The sequence below is a fragment of the Megalobrama amblycephala genome, linkage group LG1, assembly GCF_018812025.1.
Source record: "Megalobrama amblycephala isolate DHTTF-2021 linkage group LG1, ASM1881202v1, whole genome shotgun sequence".
Classification (NCBI taxonomy): domain Eukaryota; kingdom Metazoa; phylum Chordata; class Actinopteri; order Cypriniformes; family Xenocyprididae; genus Megalobrama; species Megalobrama amblycephala.
In genome coordinates, this window is record NC_063044.1 from 64,653,439 (window position 1) to 64,669,138 (window position 15,700).

General features: G+C 36.9%; 3 protein-coding genes and 1 long non-coding RNA gene across 6 annotated transcripts in view; 1 reads left to right on the plus strand and 3 right to left on the minus strand.

The window, feature by feature from the left end:
* Positions 1-3,593: 3,593 nt before the first annotated feature.
* On the minus strand, positions 3,594-6,594 carry si:ch73-141c7.1 (coenzyme Q-binding protein COQ10 homolog, mitochondrial). Its single transcript, XM_048209580.1, has 5 exons — positions 6,384-6,594; positions 5,426-5,578; positions 5,135-5,327; positions 4,819-4,920; positions 3,594-4,139 (listed from the first exon to the last, which is right to left on the minus strand). The coding sequence occupies exons 1-5, from the start codon at positions 6,479-6,481 to the stop codon at positions 3,981-3,983; spliced, it is 705 nt and encodes a 234-aa protein (XP_048065537.1). The 5' UTR covers positions 6,482-6,594; the 3' UTR covers positions 3,594-3,980.
* Positions 6,595-7,204: 610 nt separating this feature from the next.
* Positions 7,205-14,058, plus strand: LOC125279673. Of its 3 annotated transcripts, XR_007187430.1 has the most exons (6): positions 7,205-8,337; positions 8,420-8,508; positions 10,841-10,928; positions 11,925-12,719; positions 12,832-12,878; positions 13,489-14,056. It is a non-coding gene; the product is annotated as an uncharacterized LOC125279673 (long non-coding RNA). The 3 variants fall into 3 exon arrangements; XR_007187428.1 differs by having other exon boundaries at positions 12,832-14,058; XR_007187429.1 differs by lacking the exon at positions 10,841-10,928 and having other exon boundaries at positions 12,832-14,057.
* Positions 9,500-12,819, minus strand: hsd17b1 (hydroxysteroid (17-beta) dehydrogenase 1). The gene is made up of 6 exons (XM_048209593.1): positions 12,566-12,819; positions 12,249-12,410; positions 11,918-12,097; positions 11,135-11,228; positions 10,869-11,049; positions 9,500-9,872 (listed from the first exon to the last, which is right to left on the minus strand). The coding sequence occupies exons 1-6, from the start codon at positions 12,660-12,662 to the stop codon at positions 9,705-9,707; spliced, it is 882 nt and encodes a 293-aa protein (XP_048065550.1). The 5' UTR covers positions 12,663-12,819; the 3' UTR covers positions 9,500-9,704.
* Positions 14,059-15,160: 1,102 nt separating the features above from the next.
* LOC125279678 (heat shock 70 kDa protein-like) overlaps positions 15,161-15,700 on the minus strand; it is a 2,767-nt gene continuing 2,227 nt past the window's right edge. Inside the window, 1 exon segment of the mRNA XM_048209619.1 lies at positions 15,161-15,700. This exon segment is cut by the window's right edge and continues 663 nt beyond it. Within this exon segment, the coding sequence (XP_048065576.1) occupies positions 15,476-15,700 (225 nt within the window). The 3' untranslated portion in view covers positions 15,161-15,475.

Genomic DNA, 15,700 nt, shown 5'->3' on the forward strand with positions numbered 1-15,700 from the left:
TGGTGGTGATGACTTGCTGTTGAAAAGCATTATGGTCAAATAAATGCTCACTAGATGGCAGTGTGCTAATGCACAAATGCTGGTGCTCAGGCCTCAAAACACAATGAATGCTGTTTGAAATGTGGATTTTCCAGAAAAAACACATTGAAATGAAAATAGTTGTGATTAGATATGGAACAAAAGTAGACCAATCCATGCAATGTAACAAAATTTTGTTACAAGAACGTTCTTCAAATATTCAGTGTTGGTTCTGGGAATGTAAAAAAAAATGTCCAGTTTCCTTAATGTTAGTAGAATGTTATTTAAAGGTTAGTATGATGTTCCTTAAACCATTTGACCGTTAAAATAGACATGTTGATCTGCTTTAACAATTCAGAAACATTTTCAGAAAACGCATGGAATTGCTGAAAAAGAAGAAATTCAGCAAAAGTCAAGGGTCAAGAGCCCAACCTAAGCAAATACCAATCTCCATGATGGTGACCTCAAACAAAACATTTTCAGTAAGACCTCAACATCTAAACCTCTGTTAATTCTCACTTCTGTACTTCTTAGATGTGTGACAGAAATAAAGTCAATCTGGTTAGTAATAAGTGAAGCTGGGTAATGCTGTTTGTGGAGTTGTTTAATCAGATATTGAGATTATAGAATATTTAATGTTTTATCTTCAGTTCATCTAAGGCTGTGGTTGAAGAAAGTCGTAGTTTTTGTGTTCTTGGAATGTTACAAATCAACGTTCCTAGAATGTTGAATTTTAAATCAAGAACGTTTGAGGAACATCACACATTTTAAAACATGTTCCTCTAACATCAAGAAAAATGGATATTTTTTTACATTCCCAGAACCAACACTGAATATTTGGAGAAAGTTATTATAAAAAAAAAATTGTTAGCTGGGTAGTACTGGTCTGCCTGCAAGCAAAACACTATTTTAAGATGTATTATTTAATTATAATCAAACATAGTTTTGCAATAAAACTTCTGCATTGTTATTCTGTATTCTATACCTCTATGAAATTCAATACCAGTAAAGGTTTGTGTGCTGTATCGTGCAAGGTCAGGAGGGTGAATGTGTTCAAAGCCGAGTAGTAGGACGTGCAAACTGTGCATCTGTCCTTGCATGTCACAGTATCAGGGTACACCGCTGAACTGCAACTATCTAAGGCTGCAAGCGGGATGAGCACCCTAAATCTACCCCTGGACAATCCCAAAATAAGATCAGATACTGGCCAAGAATAGATACTATGATTGCATATAGACACCTAGCATGCAAACAGAGCTGTGAGAGAGAGGATGCTAAGGTGTTGTGCCTGCAAACATATTACTTCATCATTGTGTATGCACAAAAATATTTGTGGGGAATCCATAAAACAGGTTAAAAATCCCTTCGTCATATCTGAAATAAATGGCAAGCATTAGAATGACACACTCATAGAGTTCAAAAACCTGTTTTTGAACTTGTCAAACTTGTACACAAGCTTGGATTATCTTGAAATAAATGTAAAGCATCCACAAGAAATCTATTAAATTGCACATTTTGGCTAAAGACATGAATGATACCTCAAATCATGAGGTGTGTTGAGGATAGGTGTGCTATACTTTTCTAACAGATTGATTGTGAGAGAGGGTCCTGGAGTGACCCAAACCATATCTAGGGGCACAGAATATCATCATCATTACAGCTGCACTGGCCTTTTATAACACAACTTGGCAAAATGATTGTGAAAAGAACCTTACATTTTCTTCATAAAGTGTAAAAATCTAGATTTAAATAACTGATATGAAATGATAATTTCATGGAAATGTGTGTTAACGCAATCTGGAATGTCGGTACCACTTTAACAACAAAGAACTGACATTAAATACAGATATACCTGCCCTAAACATGTCATGATGATCTACAATCTCGGCTATCATATGATTTAATTATTCTGCAGTTTGTTCCAGGCAGCATCCTTGGGTGCCACATGATGTGAAAAGCCCCTCTGAATATATAGCAAAATAACATACATTATTGTGTTCCATTGTAATGGATTGTTTGAGCAGAATTTTTTCCATAACTGGAATAAAATTCAGGTCGAATTAGAGATACAGACTGATTTATCTTCTAATTCAGAAGTTGCAGGAAACATCGAGAGCTATAGCTAGAAATGCATCATCATGAGTTGTGACGTTTGACAGTCAGATATACTGACAGAACAAAAAAATGACAATCTTGTTGGACACATTTTTAGTTGGGTTGTGTGTAACCTCTTTAAAGAAAATATTTTCACTCTAAAGGCAGTGCTATCAGCTCATCTGTGATTGGTCAACACACTGAAGAAACAGGATGAAACATGGCTGTTTAGAAAGAAAGGGGTGTGGTCTCTGCTGGCAGCCGGTGTTTATGTAAGTGATCCTGAAATCATGTGAGTTTCTTGGAACATCATCAAGACTTCATACTGAAAGAACATTTCGAACATGATACTGTGAGGCTCAGACACATAATGCTGATATAACGAGTAAAATAGTTGCACCTATCAGGCTCATTGAGTAGAAATGTATAGAGTATTGTTTCAGCTTAAAGTGTTAGTTCACCCAAAAATGAAAATAATGTCATTTATTACTTACCCTCATGCCGTTCCACACCCGTAACACCTTCGTTAATCTTCGGAACGCAAATTAAGATATTTTAGTTGAAATCCGATGGCTCCGTGAGGCCTGCATAGGGAGCAATGACATTTCCTCTCTCAAGATCCATAAAGGTGCTAAAAACATATTTAAATCAGTTAATGTGAGTACAGTGGCTCAATATTAATATTATAAAGCGACGAGAATATTTTTGGTGCGCCGAAAAAACAAAAACAAAATAACGACTTATTTAGTAATGGCCGATTTCAAAACACTGCTTCAGGAAGATTCGGAGCACAAATGAATCAGTGTATCGAATCTGCTGTTCGGAGCACCAAAGTCACGTGATTCAAAGTGACGCTGATTCATTTGTGCTCCGAATCTTCCTGAAACAGTGTTTTGAAATCGGCCATCATTAAATAAATCATTATTTTGTTTTTTTGGCGCACCAAAAATATTCTCGTCGCTTTATAATATTAGTATTGAACCACTGTACTCACATGAACCGATTTAAATATGTTTTTAGTACCTTTATGGATCTTGAGAGAGGAAATGTCATTGCTCCCTATGGAGGCCTACTGAGCCATCGGATTTCAACTAAAATATCTTAATTTGTGTTCCGAAGATTAACGAATGTCTTACGGGTGTGGAACGGCATGAGGGTAAGTAATAAATGCCTTACAGGAAAGTAGGAAAATGCCTTACACATGAACAGGAAGTGATGTATCATATATTGTCTCTTTCGTATATCTACACAAACAATGTGTCCTCCTGTGTTACAACATTTTGTAAAAAGCAGGCTGGATATTGTTGGGTTAAAGTAAGAAAATTAGCTTTAAAATTAACCTACTAAAACAAATCAACTGTGGTGCCCATGTTAAACCCTTTTAAATTAAAATTTTAAAGTTTATTTTTTTTTAGGATTGAACTTTGGATGACTGTAGTGTTGTGTGTTTCTGACAGCATAAATACATGAAGAAAACAGGATTAAGAAAATATATTGTTTTTATTACAAGTCTGGAAAAAGTGCACTGAATAATAATTTAGAGCTGATTTTTTACCTTTGGTCAACCATGTGAACATAATGATCATAAATATGAAAAAAACATTCTTCCTCAACACTTTTTACTGCAATCATCTTCCTCTTTCACTCCACAGATATAAATTACACACACACGCTCATCTCAATAAATTATAACTCTTATGGTTTAAATAAATAGGCTTTCCAAACACGTGTTGCTTTTTTCATCAAAATCTGTGCTGGCATTAACAGTCCAAAAATCCATCAAACTGGATTAAAAAGAGGAGCAGTTCTTCTCCAGAACTGATACAATGTATGTGGTTGTAATGTAACTCCTTGTGTCCGTTGTGTTCTCAGGTTGCTCTTCTGAGTGAAGTCTGCTGTCGATGGATGCCGGTGCTGTAAAGTTTGGTTGCTCGTGTCTCAAAGGCATTGACCATCTGTTTGACCACCTCGTCGAAAAATATTGTCGCTAATTGTGAGTGGAGCAGCGATTTGAACTCAAATGACACCTAGAGAGGAGAACAAAGGTTTATGGGTAAAATTAGCACAATTTTAACCAAAAAGTGAATTTATGTAATTGTATAATTTGAAATAGCATGCTTTTTTATTTACTTTATACAACAAGGGCTTTGTACTAGTGTCATTGAGATATTTTGAATTAGTTTTTAACTTTATATATTTCATTTTCATTTTCATTTCAGGTTAAGTTTTAGTAATTTTGTTGTTGTTTTAGTCATTTTTGCTTTAGTAACATGTTTTTTTATGGTTTTATTTTTTATTTAACAACTATAATAATCCTGGTTTGTACTGATGCCAACATTCATTCATTCTGATTCTTCTTCAATGGGCCATTTAATCTCCCAAATCCCTGTCGCCTTCCTGTGATGTCCATCGCACCATGTCTAATCCTGTGACATTTAGGTCGTAGAGTTCCCTCCAGCACTGAAGTGGTTATCATGCCTGTCTTCGTTACTAGCTATTTAAGGAGAAATGGAAAGGCAACCCACTTGTGGTAAAAATAGCCACTAATCTGGTCTAATACCTATGCTCACTTTGAACAGGAATTATGGGATTAACCCACCAAAGAGGAGGCACAGCAGTAAAGGAAGTGTCAAACTTCTGAATGTGGATTGTAAAAGTGTGTGTGTGTGTCTGTGTAAGTGCGTGTCTCTGTATATGCCTACTTACAAAGAACTCCACATTGCATGATTGGGCCTGGCCTGCAGCTCCAGGAGTGAATCGCCACAGTGTCTCAAGGTGATTGAAGAGCGTTCCGTCTGTACACACCGCCTGAAACACATGCACATACTTCAGACAGACGACCTCAGACAGTTTACTCGGCCACTATGTAAGCTGATCCTATGATGCATGGACATGTTGAGGGCTTAACAAACATCAGATTTACCCTTGTTAAATGAGGACCACTTAATCTATTCTTGTTAAAACAAGAATAATGTCTTCCATTCACAATTGGAACGGCTTTATAATTTCTAAATAGACTCACTCGGACTTGGTGGTTCGGGATGACTGTGACCTCAGAAGTGTAGCGTTCGACGATCGGGGGGAACCCGATTTCAAGTTGAGCTCGCATGTCCCCGTTCCGCCCCCTCGTGACCTTTGACTTCTTGCACCAAGGCACAAACTGCTGGTACTGGTCCACATTGGCAACGACGTTGTACATCTGCTCGGGTGAGTAACTGGTGGGAAAATGAACTTGTGTTACCAAAGATATTGTTAAATGAGAATAAATTTGGATTAAAAGTGAAGATTTTATTTGACAGTGGTGTGTACATACCCAATGCTTCGGCTCTCTAAGTACTCCATTCTCCGTGATATGAGGGGGGCTGATAAGTTAATGAAGCTCCGGGTGGGCACCACTTGAGAAGATGCTGAAGGAGGAGGTAAACTCACCCGCGGTGTTGCCAAGATGCCACATGAGCTCAAATGTCTACAGAAGAAACAAAAGTGTATGTCTACACTTAAGAAAAGCAGAATACATTATCATACGTGTCTAAAGGTTTGCACCATGCAACTTGCGTGTTGACAGGTTTGTTCACTACAAATACGATGTGACGCAGTGTTTTTAGAAATTTCTGTGTTGACCCTGTAAAATGACGTACATTCTAGTAAACAGTAAAGAGCAGCCGATCAATACTTGACAGTGGCATCATGGCACCTTGCCAGCAGCGCGCAGCCGCGCACTGGCACTGCATTATTCAAACGATGCACGCGCTTCGCTTTCAGGAATTTTCTAAATTCTAAATCTAAAATACAAAAAAAAATAAAAAAAAATCTTCAGATCTTTCAAAAGCAAAATTAATATACTGAATGAAAGCTTTATGCTATAGTTACGATAGAAATACTATCGTTTTTTCTTCAGGTACTCTTGGTACTTTTCAGTCAGCTCTTTCAGTCTCGTGACTTCTCACTCCCCTGTGAGTTATTTTACACCAGCGCTGGCTGCTCTTCTGCTTTGTTCCACACAATTCACAACTACTTGCAATAAAGTCGAACAATCCAATAGGTTTTCACCATGGAAACCATTTTGAATAAACACTAGACGCATATTTATTTGCAACAAACCAAAAGGATCAATTTTCTGAACTAGTTCAGGTACGCATTCATCAGTTTTTATAGGTGTAAATAAATAATAGCATTTTTTCTTCTAATGATTGACACACAAAGATGTGTTTTTAAATAAACAGCCTTAACATTACAGTAAGTGTTGCACAGATTGAGTGATGCGCTTTTACCTGATGGTGCAGCTGGAGTTTCTCCTCATGACATCGCACGACTGTCTTTCCGACATCTCCAGAGCCCGGAGTACAAGCGAAGTGGCCTTCTTTGCCATTTGAGCTATTCGAAGTTTTCGAGATCACTGAAACTATTCAAAATGTGTCCTTTCGCGATGATAACTGTGTCAGTGTCCGTAATAACCGGCGGCTCCGCTGTAACTGAACGATAGTGGAGTGCTTTACTATTAAGGGCAGAGCTGTAGTGACGCAGTGAGAGGGGAGGAGCTGAAAACCGGCTCCCGCAGGTGCTTAGGCGATTATAAAGTCATTCACCTTCAGGGGTTTCACTTTGGCGAGTCGACTGTCTGGAACAAGGAGAAGAATGTGCTTTAGGACAGTGGTTCTCAACCTTTTGGACTCCAAAGCTCGTTCACAACAACATTCGCCCCCGTGTCTTTCTCAGTTGCTTGTGATTTACTAGATAAAGATGTTTAAACATTAACATTTTGCTTTACAATTTCTACACAATATTTAAGAGATTATCATATGTATGTTAATGTATATTATACCACGGGGCTGTTGAATGCTCGAATCTGATTGGTTGACCAATGTTCTAAGGCGTGCGATTATTTTTATGGAAACGCACAGCTAAAGTAGGTCTTGACGCATTGTAGTTCCATTTCACTTCCCAAATGTTTTCAGTTATCTCAATAGGTCCTTACAGCCTACAACCGGTAAAGAAACAAAACCCACAACGACACCGACCGAGCAAATAAATAGGCCTATAGTAAACAATAGGATGAAAACGACAAATTATTGTCATTTTTTGTTTTGTTTTTACCACAAAATACGTTTTATTGTGTCCTGAAAGCGCATACTCTCTCGCGCTCTCTCTCTCTCTTTCAAATTTACACACAACACACACTTGTATAGAAACGTTTTGTCAGCTGCTCTGACGACTTAATCAGTAAAATAGGCTAGTTTAGCAACTTAAAAGACACATGACTCACCAGCGAGGTATTAACTGTGCGGTTCTTGAGGTAGATAAACTTATAGTTTCGCTATTAGTAGAGACACTGCTGCTGTTAGAGACACACAGACTCAGGTAGGCTAATGCACATATGATATGCCCATTCTCTCTCTCAACTGTGTTAATAACTGTATCAATGGTATTATTCTGCCATCACACACAAGAGTATTTTAAAGACAAATCTGACAAATGTCTTGAAATACAACACTGGAACAGTGTCTTGAGGTGTGGTAACCGAAGCGGAATAATTGACTCTGGGCCTTTGATTTCTTAGAAAATAATTCACACCCGCCTCGCGTCATGGCCGCATTACCACCTTGGGTGTGCATTATTTTCTAAGAAATCAGCGGCCCAGAGTCAATTATTCCTTACTTATTGTATATTGCGTATTACACTATTAAAAATTAAACTCATACAGTAGTATGCTACAGGTTTTCCAAGAAAGACAATAGTGGAACCCAGATCTTGACAGAGTGAACAAACTACATTTTTTCTCTTTCAAGAAGCCCTTTCACTTCGATATACGTCATTATATATGGAAGAAAAGGCAGTCACGGTTTCCATTTCATGCCGAAGTCATCTTGAGGCCTCCTGTTTGAGAATCACTGCTTTGAGCAGAGAACCAAAATGGGATCCTACAACAGCAGTTTCCTTTCTACAGAATTGTTTATGTTGTATTCTATAGCTAAATACTTGAAAAAATATGATTTGCCCTGAACATTAAATTTAATTATTGTGTGTGTGTGTGTGTATTTGCCATCACAAATATTTTATTTTAGAGAATATTGGCTATAACCTGTCATGAACAGAGGCAACAGGATCTAAACGTCTGGAGGGAAGGAATAATGCGCTGCTCCCCGAGCCTGACCCAACATGTCATTAACCCATAAAGGTGAACAGGAATAATGCAGATAAGGCAGAGTCACCTTCGTTGGAATTAAGGTAACGTCACAGAAAGGCTTAAATGTTAACTTTTCAGTCTGTACAGGATTGCAAAGTGCAGCTTATTTGTGTTGTGTAATAGCTAGAACATCAGCCGTGACATTACATGAATGGTCTTGATGTAGAAAATTTGCCCTCCCCACCGAGTCAGATCAGAGTCCACAATTTCAGGTGAGTTGGCGCTGTGGTACACATGGCAAACACATTTATAGTCAATGATACAATCATACTTTATCAGCCTAGTGCCTAGTGTGTGTGCATGTGATATAAAGAGTTGAATGCTCTACTTGGTCATAATAACTATTTGGCTTTTATCAGGAACACACATTGTATACTGCTTTATGACCGAGACATGCTCAAGATCAAACAAAGTTGCCAAAATGGCCCAATGTCAGATGTCAGTCTAATTTTCTTACAAGGCCAAGAAAGTTCAATGTATTCTCTTGGTATTATTCCACTTATTAAAAGTGAAATATATATAGACCTTAAACAATAATTTATTTCAAACCTATGAACTAGTCCCACATGCATTGCAGTGGCTGATCCTTACAAGTGGCTTAAGTTGGTTATGTGACTGTCCCATCAAAACCGATCTCTTGTGTTAGACTTGCGTTAATCCCATTCAAAAGTCCCTTATCAGAGTCCCTAAGGAAGACCGGATATAGTCAGGACACTGTGGCACGCAAATTAGTACGTCAGTGTGTGCTTGTTACTGCACCTTATCACTGTACAATCTCATCTTCCTTCCCGGGCAAAGGGAAGGTAATTTCCTTTTATTTAAATATTACACAATGTTTTCATAACTGACTTAGTTTAGGTTAAGGAGCTTATTTCATATGCTATATAATATATGCTATAGATTTAAAAATATATATATATAATATCATAGTGAAGGTGTAAGACTTTGGTGTGCCTGTGATATGTTGAGCATCAGTGACATCTGCATGTGACAATCAAGTTCAGTGTCCTTGAATGATACACTCACAATCTAGAGTAAAAATAATGACCTTGCACAGACTTGGTGTGCTCTACCATCACTGATTCTAGTAAACAACTGAAGAAAAATGTGAAACACTGACGGTTTTAGGTGAGAGGGACAGGCAGTGCTGAACTCTGTACAGAATTTCAACTCAAGGACTGAGGCATAGGGAAGAACACAGGCTAGTAGACAAAATACCCAAAGCTTTTATTTTTACTGTTGTACAAATCACAGTTATTCAAAGTATGTTAGTGACTGTAGCATAAAGTGCCAGCAGAAACACTTCAGTTTCAGCTGAATGCTTAATATGTCACAACTATTATATTGCAAATTTACTGTTTTCCATAGTTCAGGGCTTAAGAAAAGAATCTTACAGGATGTCTTAGCATTATATCTGTGGGTCTGTATTGGGTGGGGAGAAGATGAGTTTGCTCATTGCTCGGATGTACTGAGAGCCATCCATGGAGGTGAGTTTCAGGCTGCTCATGGGTAGCAGGGCTCTGTTAGTGTAATATCTGAGGAATGGAGTCGGTGCTTCAATTGCCTCCAGATATACCTAAAAGTAGAGATAAGAGCGAGGTTAAAATAGTCACAGCAATATATTTGGTATAGAATAACAATGGGTAAATGGCTAATATATAGGCAAAAATGGGCGAAAATGCTCCCCTTAAGAACAATGTGCATTTACTTTTAAATTGTAACATTTAGATATGAGTTTAGCATGATGATGCATCAGCCAATGTGTGATTATAGGAAATAAATGGAAACTATTTAGTTATTGAAACCGTTTTGTTAAAATGTAAAATGAATCAAAAAGGCCACAACTGGGGTATGTGACCCTGGACCACAAAACCAGTCATAAGTCGCACGGATATATTTATAGCAATAGCCAACAATACATTGTATGGGTCAAAATGATTGATTTTTCTTTTATGCCAAAAATCATTAGGATATTAAGTAAAGATCATGTTCCATTAAGATATTTTGTAAATTTCCTATCATAAATATATAAAATAAAACATTTTTGTAAGTAATGTGTTGCTAAGGACTTAATATGGACAACTTTAAAGGTGATATTTTGATTTTCTTGCACCCTCAGATTCCATATATATGTGATGAATTCTCCTCGTCCTATCCTAACAAACCATACATCAATGGAAAGGTTATTTATTCAAAAAATTGACCATTATGACTGGTTTTGTGGTCCAGGGTCACATATATCATATATCATATTTACATATAATGTATATATACTATATTTACACACACAAATGGAAACAAATGAAACAAATGGTAACTGATGGATTTGAATATTGGGGGGTTACCTCCCCCCATCCCCTCCACAAACTATGCCCCTGGATTGTAGGCTACTTTTTTTCTTAGTGGAAGTTTTAAAAGAATTTTCAGGTAAGATTTTAAACTTAATTTAATCTAAAATCTTTATTTATTAATTTAGCTGTGCATCTGATCACCCTGTCGGGTTTTGACTGTCTAAATCAGACACTCTCCTTCACTCTCACTCAGAAGGGTGGCGGCTTGCTGGATGTAGCACCTGTATGATGTCATCAGTGTCCTGAGCTGCATTCTGGAACACAGACTGGCAGTGCTGCAGGTACTGATCATACAGGCTGCGCGTGTGTGCGTCAACCTCCAGCGCCTCGTCGCTGGGCTCAGTCCTCTTTAGGTTCATCATGAAGTCTGTGTTGACTGGTCCACATTCAATCAGGCTCACACTGCAGCATGGGAGACGGAATATTTAGATGGACTTAGGAAATTTGGTTATGCAAGCATGAAGTTGTTCACTCATGTAATACTCACTGAATATTGAAGTTCTGGAGTAGAATAGCCAGGCTCTCACATGCGCCCTCTACTGCAAATTTGCTAGCACAGTAGACCTCGTTGAATGGTAAACCTGAGTTTCAGACAGAGAACATACATACAGTTATTTATTTATTTATTTATTTATTTAACCCCATTGGTAAGTTCTAGGGTTTTATTTCTTGCTGCAAGCAAAAATTTAGGATTTAGTGAGGATTAAGCTTAAAACAAGAAAAAAGCATTTTGCCAATGATGTAAGAAAACTAAACACTTCAAGAGAGATTCTTTGAAAATAAGTGTTATTATTTTACAGCTTTGCTTCTTAGGTAAATCTTGTTTTATGGATGTTGCCTCCTTTGGCATGCTCAGCTGGGGTTTAAAAGAAAATATTCAGTAATATTATTGATTCAGCTGCACTGACACTTGTCAGATGGGAACAAAAATTCAAACTCAGTTGAGCTGCAATGACACTAACTTTGTAACACTGATGCTGTTATTGAACTGAATTGAGCTGGATAATGACATTATTGTCTTCTTTAGAGCTGCTTTATACAGTATATCTGAATTGAACTTGTTTCATAAGTGATGAATTCTCCAACATTTAACAAAGCAGCTTCACAGTAATAAACAGGAAAATAACCATCTGTATAGGGTGCTATATAAATGTGGCAACTTGACGTTTTTCATAAATGGAAAAAACAAGAAAAAATATTTTTTTTTGCCATTAATTGCTTTGCTTCACGTCTTTGAAAAATCTCACTTTCTCTCTCCATCCACACTCACCCTGTAGTCCTCCCATGCTGCCGGTCACAAGGATTCGTCCGTGTCTCTGTCTCTTCATGTCCGGTAGGAAGGTCTGTATGGTGCGAAGTGTGCCCAGCAGATTGACGTCCAGGATCCCACGCATAGTGTCCAGTGAGTGAGCTTCCAGAGGGCCCATCAGACCTACACCTGCATTACAAACTAACACAAAGATATCAGGAGGGAATCAATCAAATAAATATGGGGTTTTTATAAACCATGTAAGCGCAGTGAATTTGAAGGATGCCTGTTCGTGTAGGCTTTATACACACCTTTTCCCTTTGAAAGAGCATAATATCTTATTTTCTCTTACCCAGTATGTCAATTCTGCCCTCTGTAACATTTCTTTTGGCATCAAGTATAGACTGCTGGTCTGTCACATCCATCTGTAGTATGGCCATAGTGTCTTTATGCAGTCCTCTCACACTCTCCAACAGCCGTTGCTTCTTGTCCAGATTCCTCATGGTAGCATAGACTAAACAACATCAATAATCACTCATTCTTTTAAACAATGACTGTAACTATATAAAGCACACTTTTCACTAACATTAACTGTAATTTTCAGACATACATGTCAGCATAAACTTTAAAAAGAACCACAGAAATGCATTTTTTTGTTACATTAGTTACCTTTGTAGGCTTTTGATGGATTTGATGCGAGATGCACAGCAAGGCTGAGCCCAATCCCTGAAGAACATCCAGTAATGAGAACAACTTTCTGCTCCATTTGTGCAATAAAACATCAGTCCGCTACACCAAAGAGACGAGCGCTGCATTTGAAGTGGTTCGTCTAACTGCTGTGTCTCTGATTTGGATGTTTTAGCTTTCTCCGCTATCACAAGGCCAGTTTGGTGTAAACATGCTTGTTTCACACTATTTTTTTTTTTTTCGCTCAGCAGGTGCGACTTCGAACTGACACATGCCGTACATGTTAACAGCTGTGGTAAATATTAAACTAACATGAATAAATGAAATATTCATTTAATATTCACTTTTTTGGAGAATGTTACAATTATGATAGGGAAGAATGAATAGATCTTATAGGTTTTCAATCATACTTTCATCACATTTAAAAAGCTCATTAGACATTCATTTTTTTGGTATTAAGTGAATGGAAATGCTCACTGTCAGGGTCAACATCCTTAGGCCTAACCCCTTTTCCCATTCTGCTTCGAAAATGTTTTGGTAATAGCCAAATCAGTATTTTCTTTATTCATTTATTTAAATCAAATAAATGAATATTTATATGGAAATCATATAGTGATTTTGACAGCTGAAGGTAGAGTTGTATAATATCTAGGAAATGCAGTTACCTCCTTGTTTATTGTAGATGCATTTTTGTTACACTTAGCCAGTGTATTGAATCTATAATGCATTGTGTACAGTGTTGTTATTTATTTTGTTTCTAAGAAATGCCTTATACTGTATTGGCAGAAATGTACAGTAATTGTTAATGATGTATGTGTGTGTGCCTACCCATGAGAAGGAGGAGCAGAAGTGCATGCGTTTATGTGTGTGTGTTCAAAGACAAATAACTGTGGTTCTACTCCTAGAACCTAAAAAGGAAACCAACCAACTGGAGTTCAAGGACATGAAAAGGCGGACTGCTTGCACCTGCGAGGCTTTGAGAAGCATCTGGGAAATTTTGGGAAAGTTACAACTTACGTCAGTCAAGAAGATGATCTAACGTATGTGATTAAATGGCAGGAGTATAAAAGACTGATGAGTTGATTGCCTCTTTGGATACTGATAAGTCAGTACCCCCGACGCCTAGAAGCCCAGAGCTGACTACACCTTTGATTCAAAGCATGATTATTGTATTTTATACTTTAATGATGAAGTTTTATTTGCCTTTATATTTTTGTACATTTTTAGAAACAAATTAAAAGAATTGAATTGATTACAAAACCTGCCTACCTTGGCTTGATTTATAGCATTTTAAGACTTTGAACAAGAACATACCACAGAGAAGTCTTCAGACCAAATTGTAAATAATTTAAAATGCTTATAATTTAGGCCAGACTTGACTTTATATAACCTGAGAATAATAAATAATAAGGTTAAAGATGTTAAGATCAATGTACACACTGTAAAAATTATTTCTCAAAGTTGTAAATAAAACTTATTATTGGGGTGTTTTACAAGAAAAAACTATTTCATTCTGTTTACTTCATATTTTCATGTTTAATTTAATGTTACTTGCTGTTTCTCTGTAATTTGCTAGCAATTTTTTTCAGCGAGTTTCTTTTCAACTGAAAGCCGCTGATTGTCACCCTTGTTGAGTGTGTCTGTGTTGCATGATGTTGTCATACTTGTCAGTGAAAATATCTACTCACCTGTGCTATATTTCATCTCACTAGTCCTTCTTAAGATAGGATAATTATCATAAAAATATTCCATATTCCGGTCTTTAGCTTATATTTTCATTAACATGATCTGTCTCGCAGTCTGTAACTTAAGGTGAGATTCAAACTTTTTACCACTTCATCCAACACCTCAAAAAAGGCCCAAGTTATCTGAACACACAATACATTTCTTTTCTTTTTTTTTATTTCTTCATTCTATCTTCACAATGCAATAAAACGCAAAACACCAAGCTCAGTAAACATTTGAAATCTGTCAAGGAACAGCTGCACCTTAAAAAGTAGAATGAACTGTCAAAATGAGCATCGTCGACAGAGATGAACAAAATAAATCAGCTGAACTTGTATTAATAAGTTAAGTGTGCATCACCTTTTATATTATCATTTCATATTGTTGCAAATGTTTGTGAATAATAAAAAATATTGAGCTCAATACACATTTTAACTCCTATGACTGAAAAAATAAACCACATGACTAGACCTTCTGAATGAGAACACGTTTCATATTTAATTAAAAAAAAACTTGAACAATGTTCATTATCTATAAACAATAATGCTTGTATTTACATCATTACAGTGTATACAAATTGAGTAAATAATTACAGTGGTTTATGGTTAATAAAACAGGACTATTAGGGCAGCAATGTCATTAAAAAGATCCTTGCTTAAAGTTTCTAACTGACAAGTTCATTACTTTAAATCCAAGACTTTAATTGGTCTTTATACAGTGTGACCAGCCCATAACACATGGATACAACTCTTGTTTGAGAATGCCACCTACTGGTCTATTTATTTGAAGAAATATAAGGTAACTGTATAGATTTAGTTTTAGATTGCATAAAAAAACCCAACAACTACACAATTTGAAATAAATAATAAACATTTTATTTACATAGTTTTACACAACATTTATCAACATGTAACTGTAAGAAAATATGAATTAAAAAAAATGTATCTCCTCTTTTCAAGCTTATTTTTAAAAGTCAAAACATATTGACTAAATGTCAAGTTTGACACTTTTTTTTAGTAGCAAAATGTTTTCAAGAGCAGATGGAGTGTGTGAGCATCAGGGGGTAAAAAAGAGGAATCATAATGTAATGAGATTCGAAAAAAAAATAGAAGAACCAAAGAGAAAAGATTGAAATCAGTCCCTGCAGCATTGAGTTCATAAGGTGCTTTAATCCACCTCTTCAATAGTTGGTCCCTGGGAAGCGGCCCCTGATCCTCCACGTGCCTGAGCTCCACAGCCTCCAGCTGGCATCCCTCCCTGATAAAGCTTAGTGATGATTGGGTTGCAGACTTTCTCCAGCTCCTTCAGCTGATGTTCATACTCCTCCTTATCAGCCAGCTGGTTGTTCTCTAGCCAGCTGATGGTGTCGTTACATTTCTCAATAACTTTCTT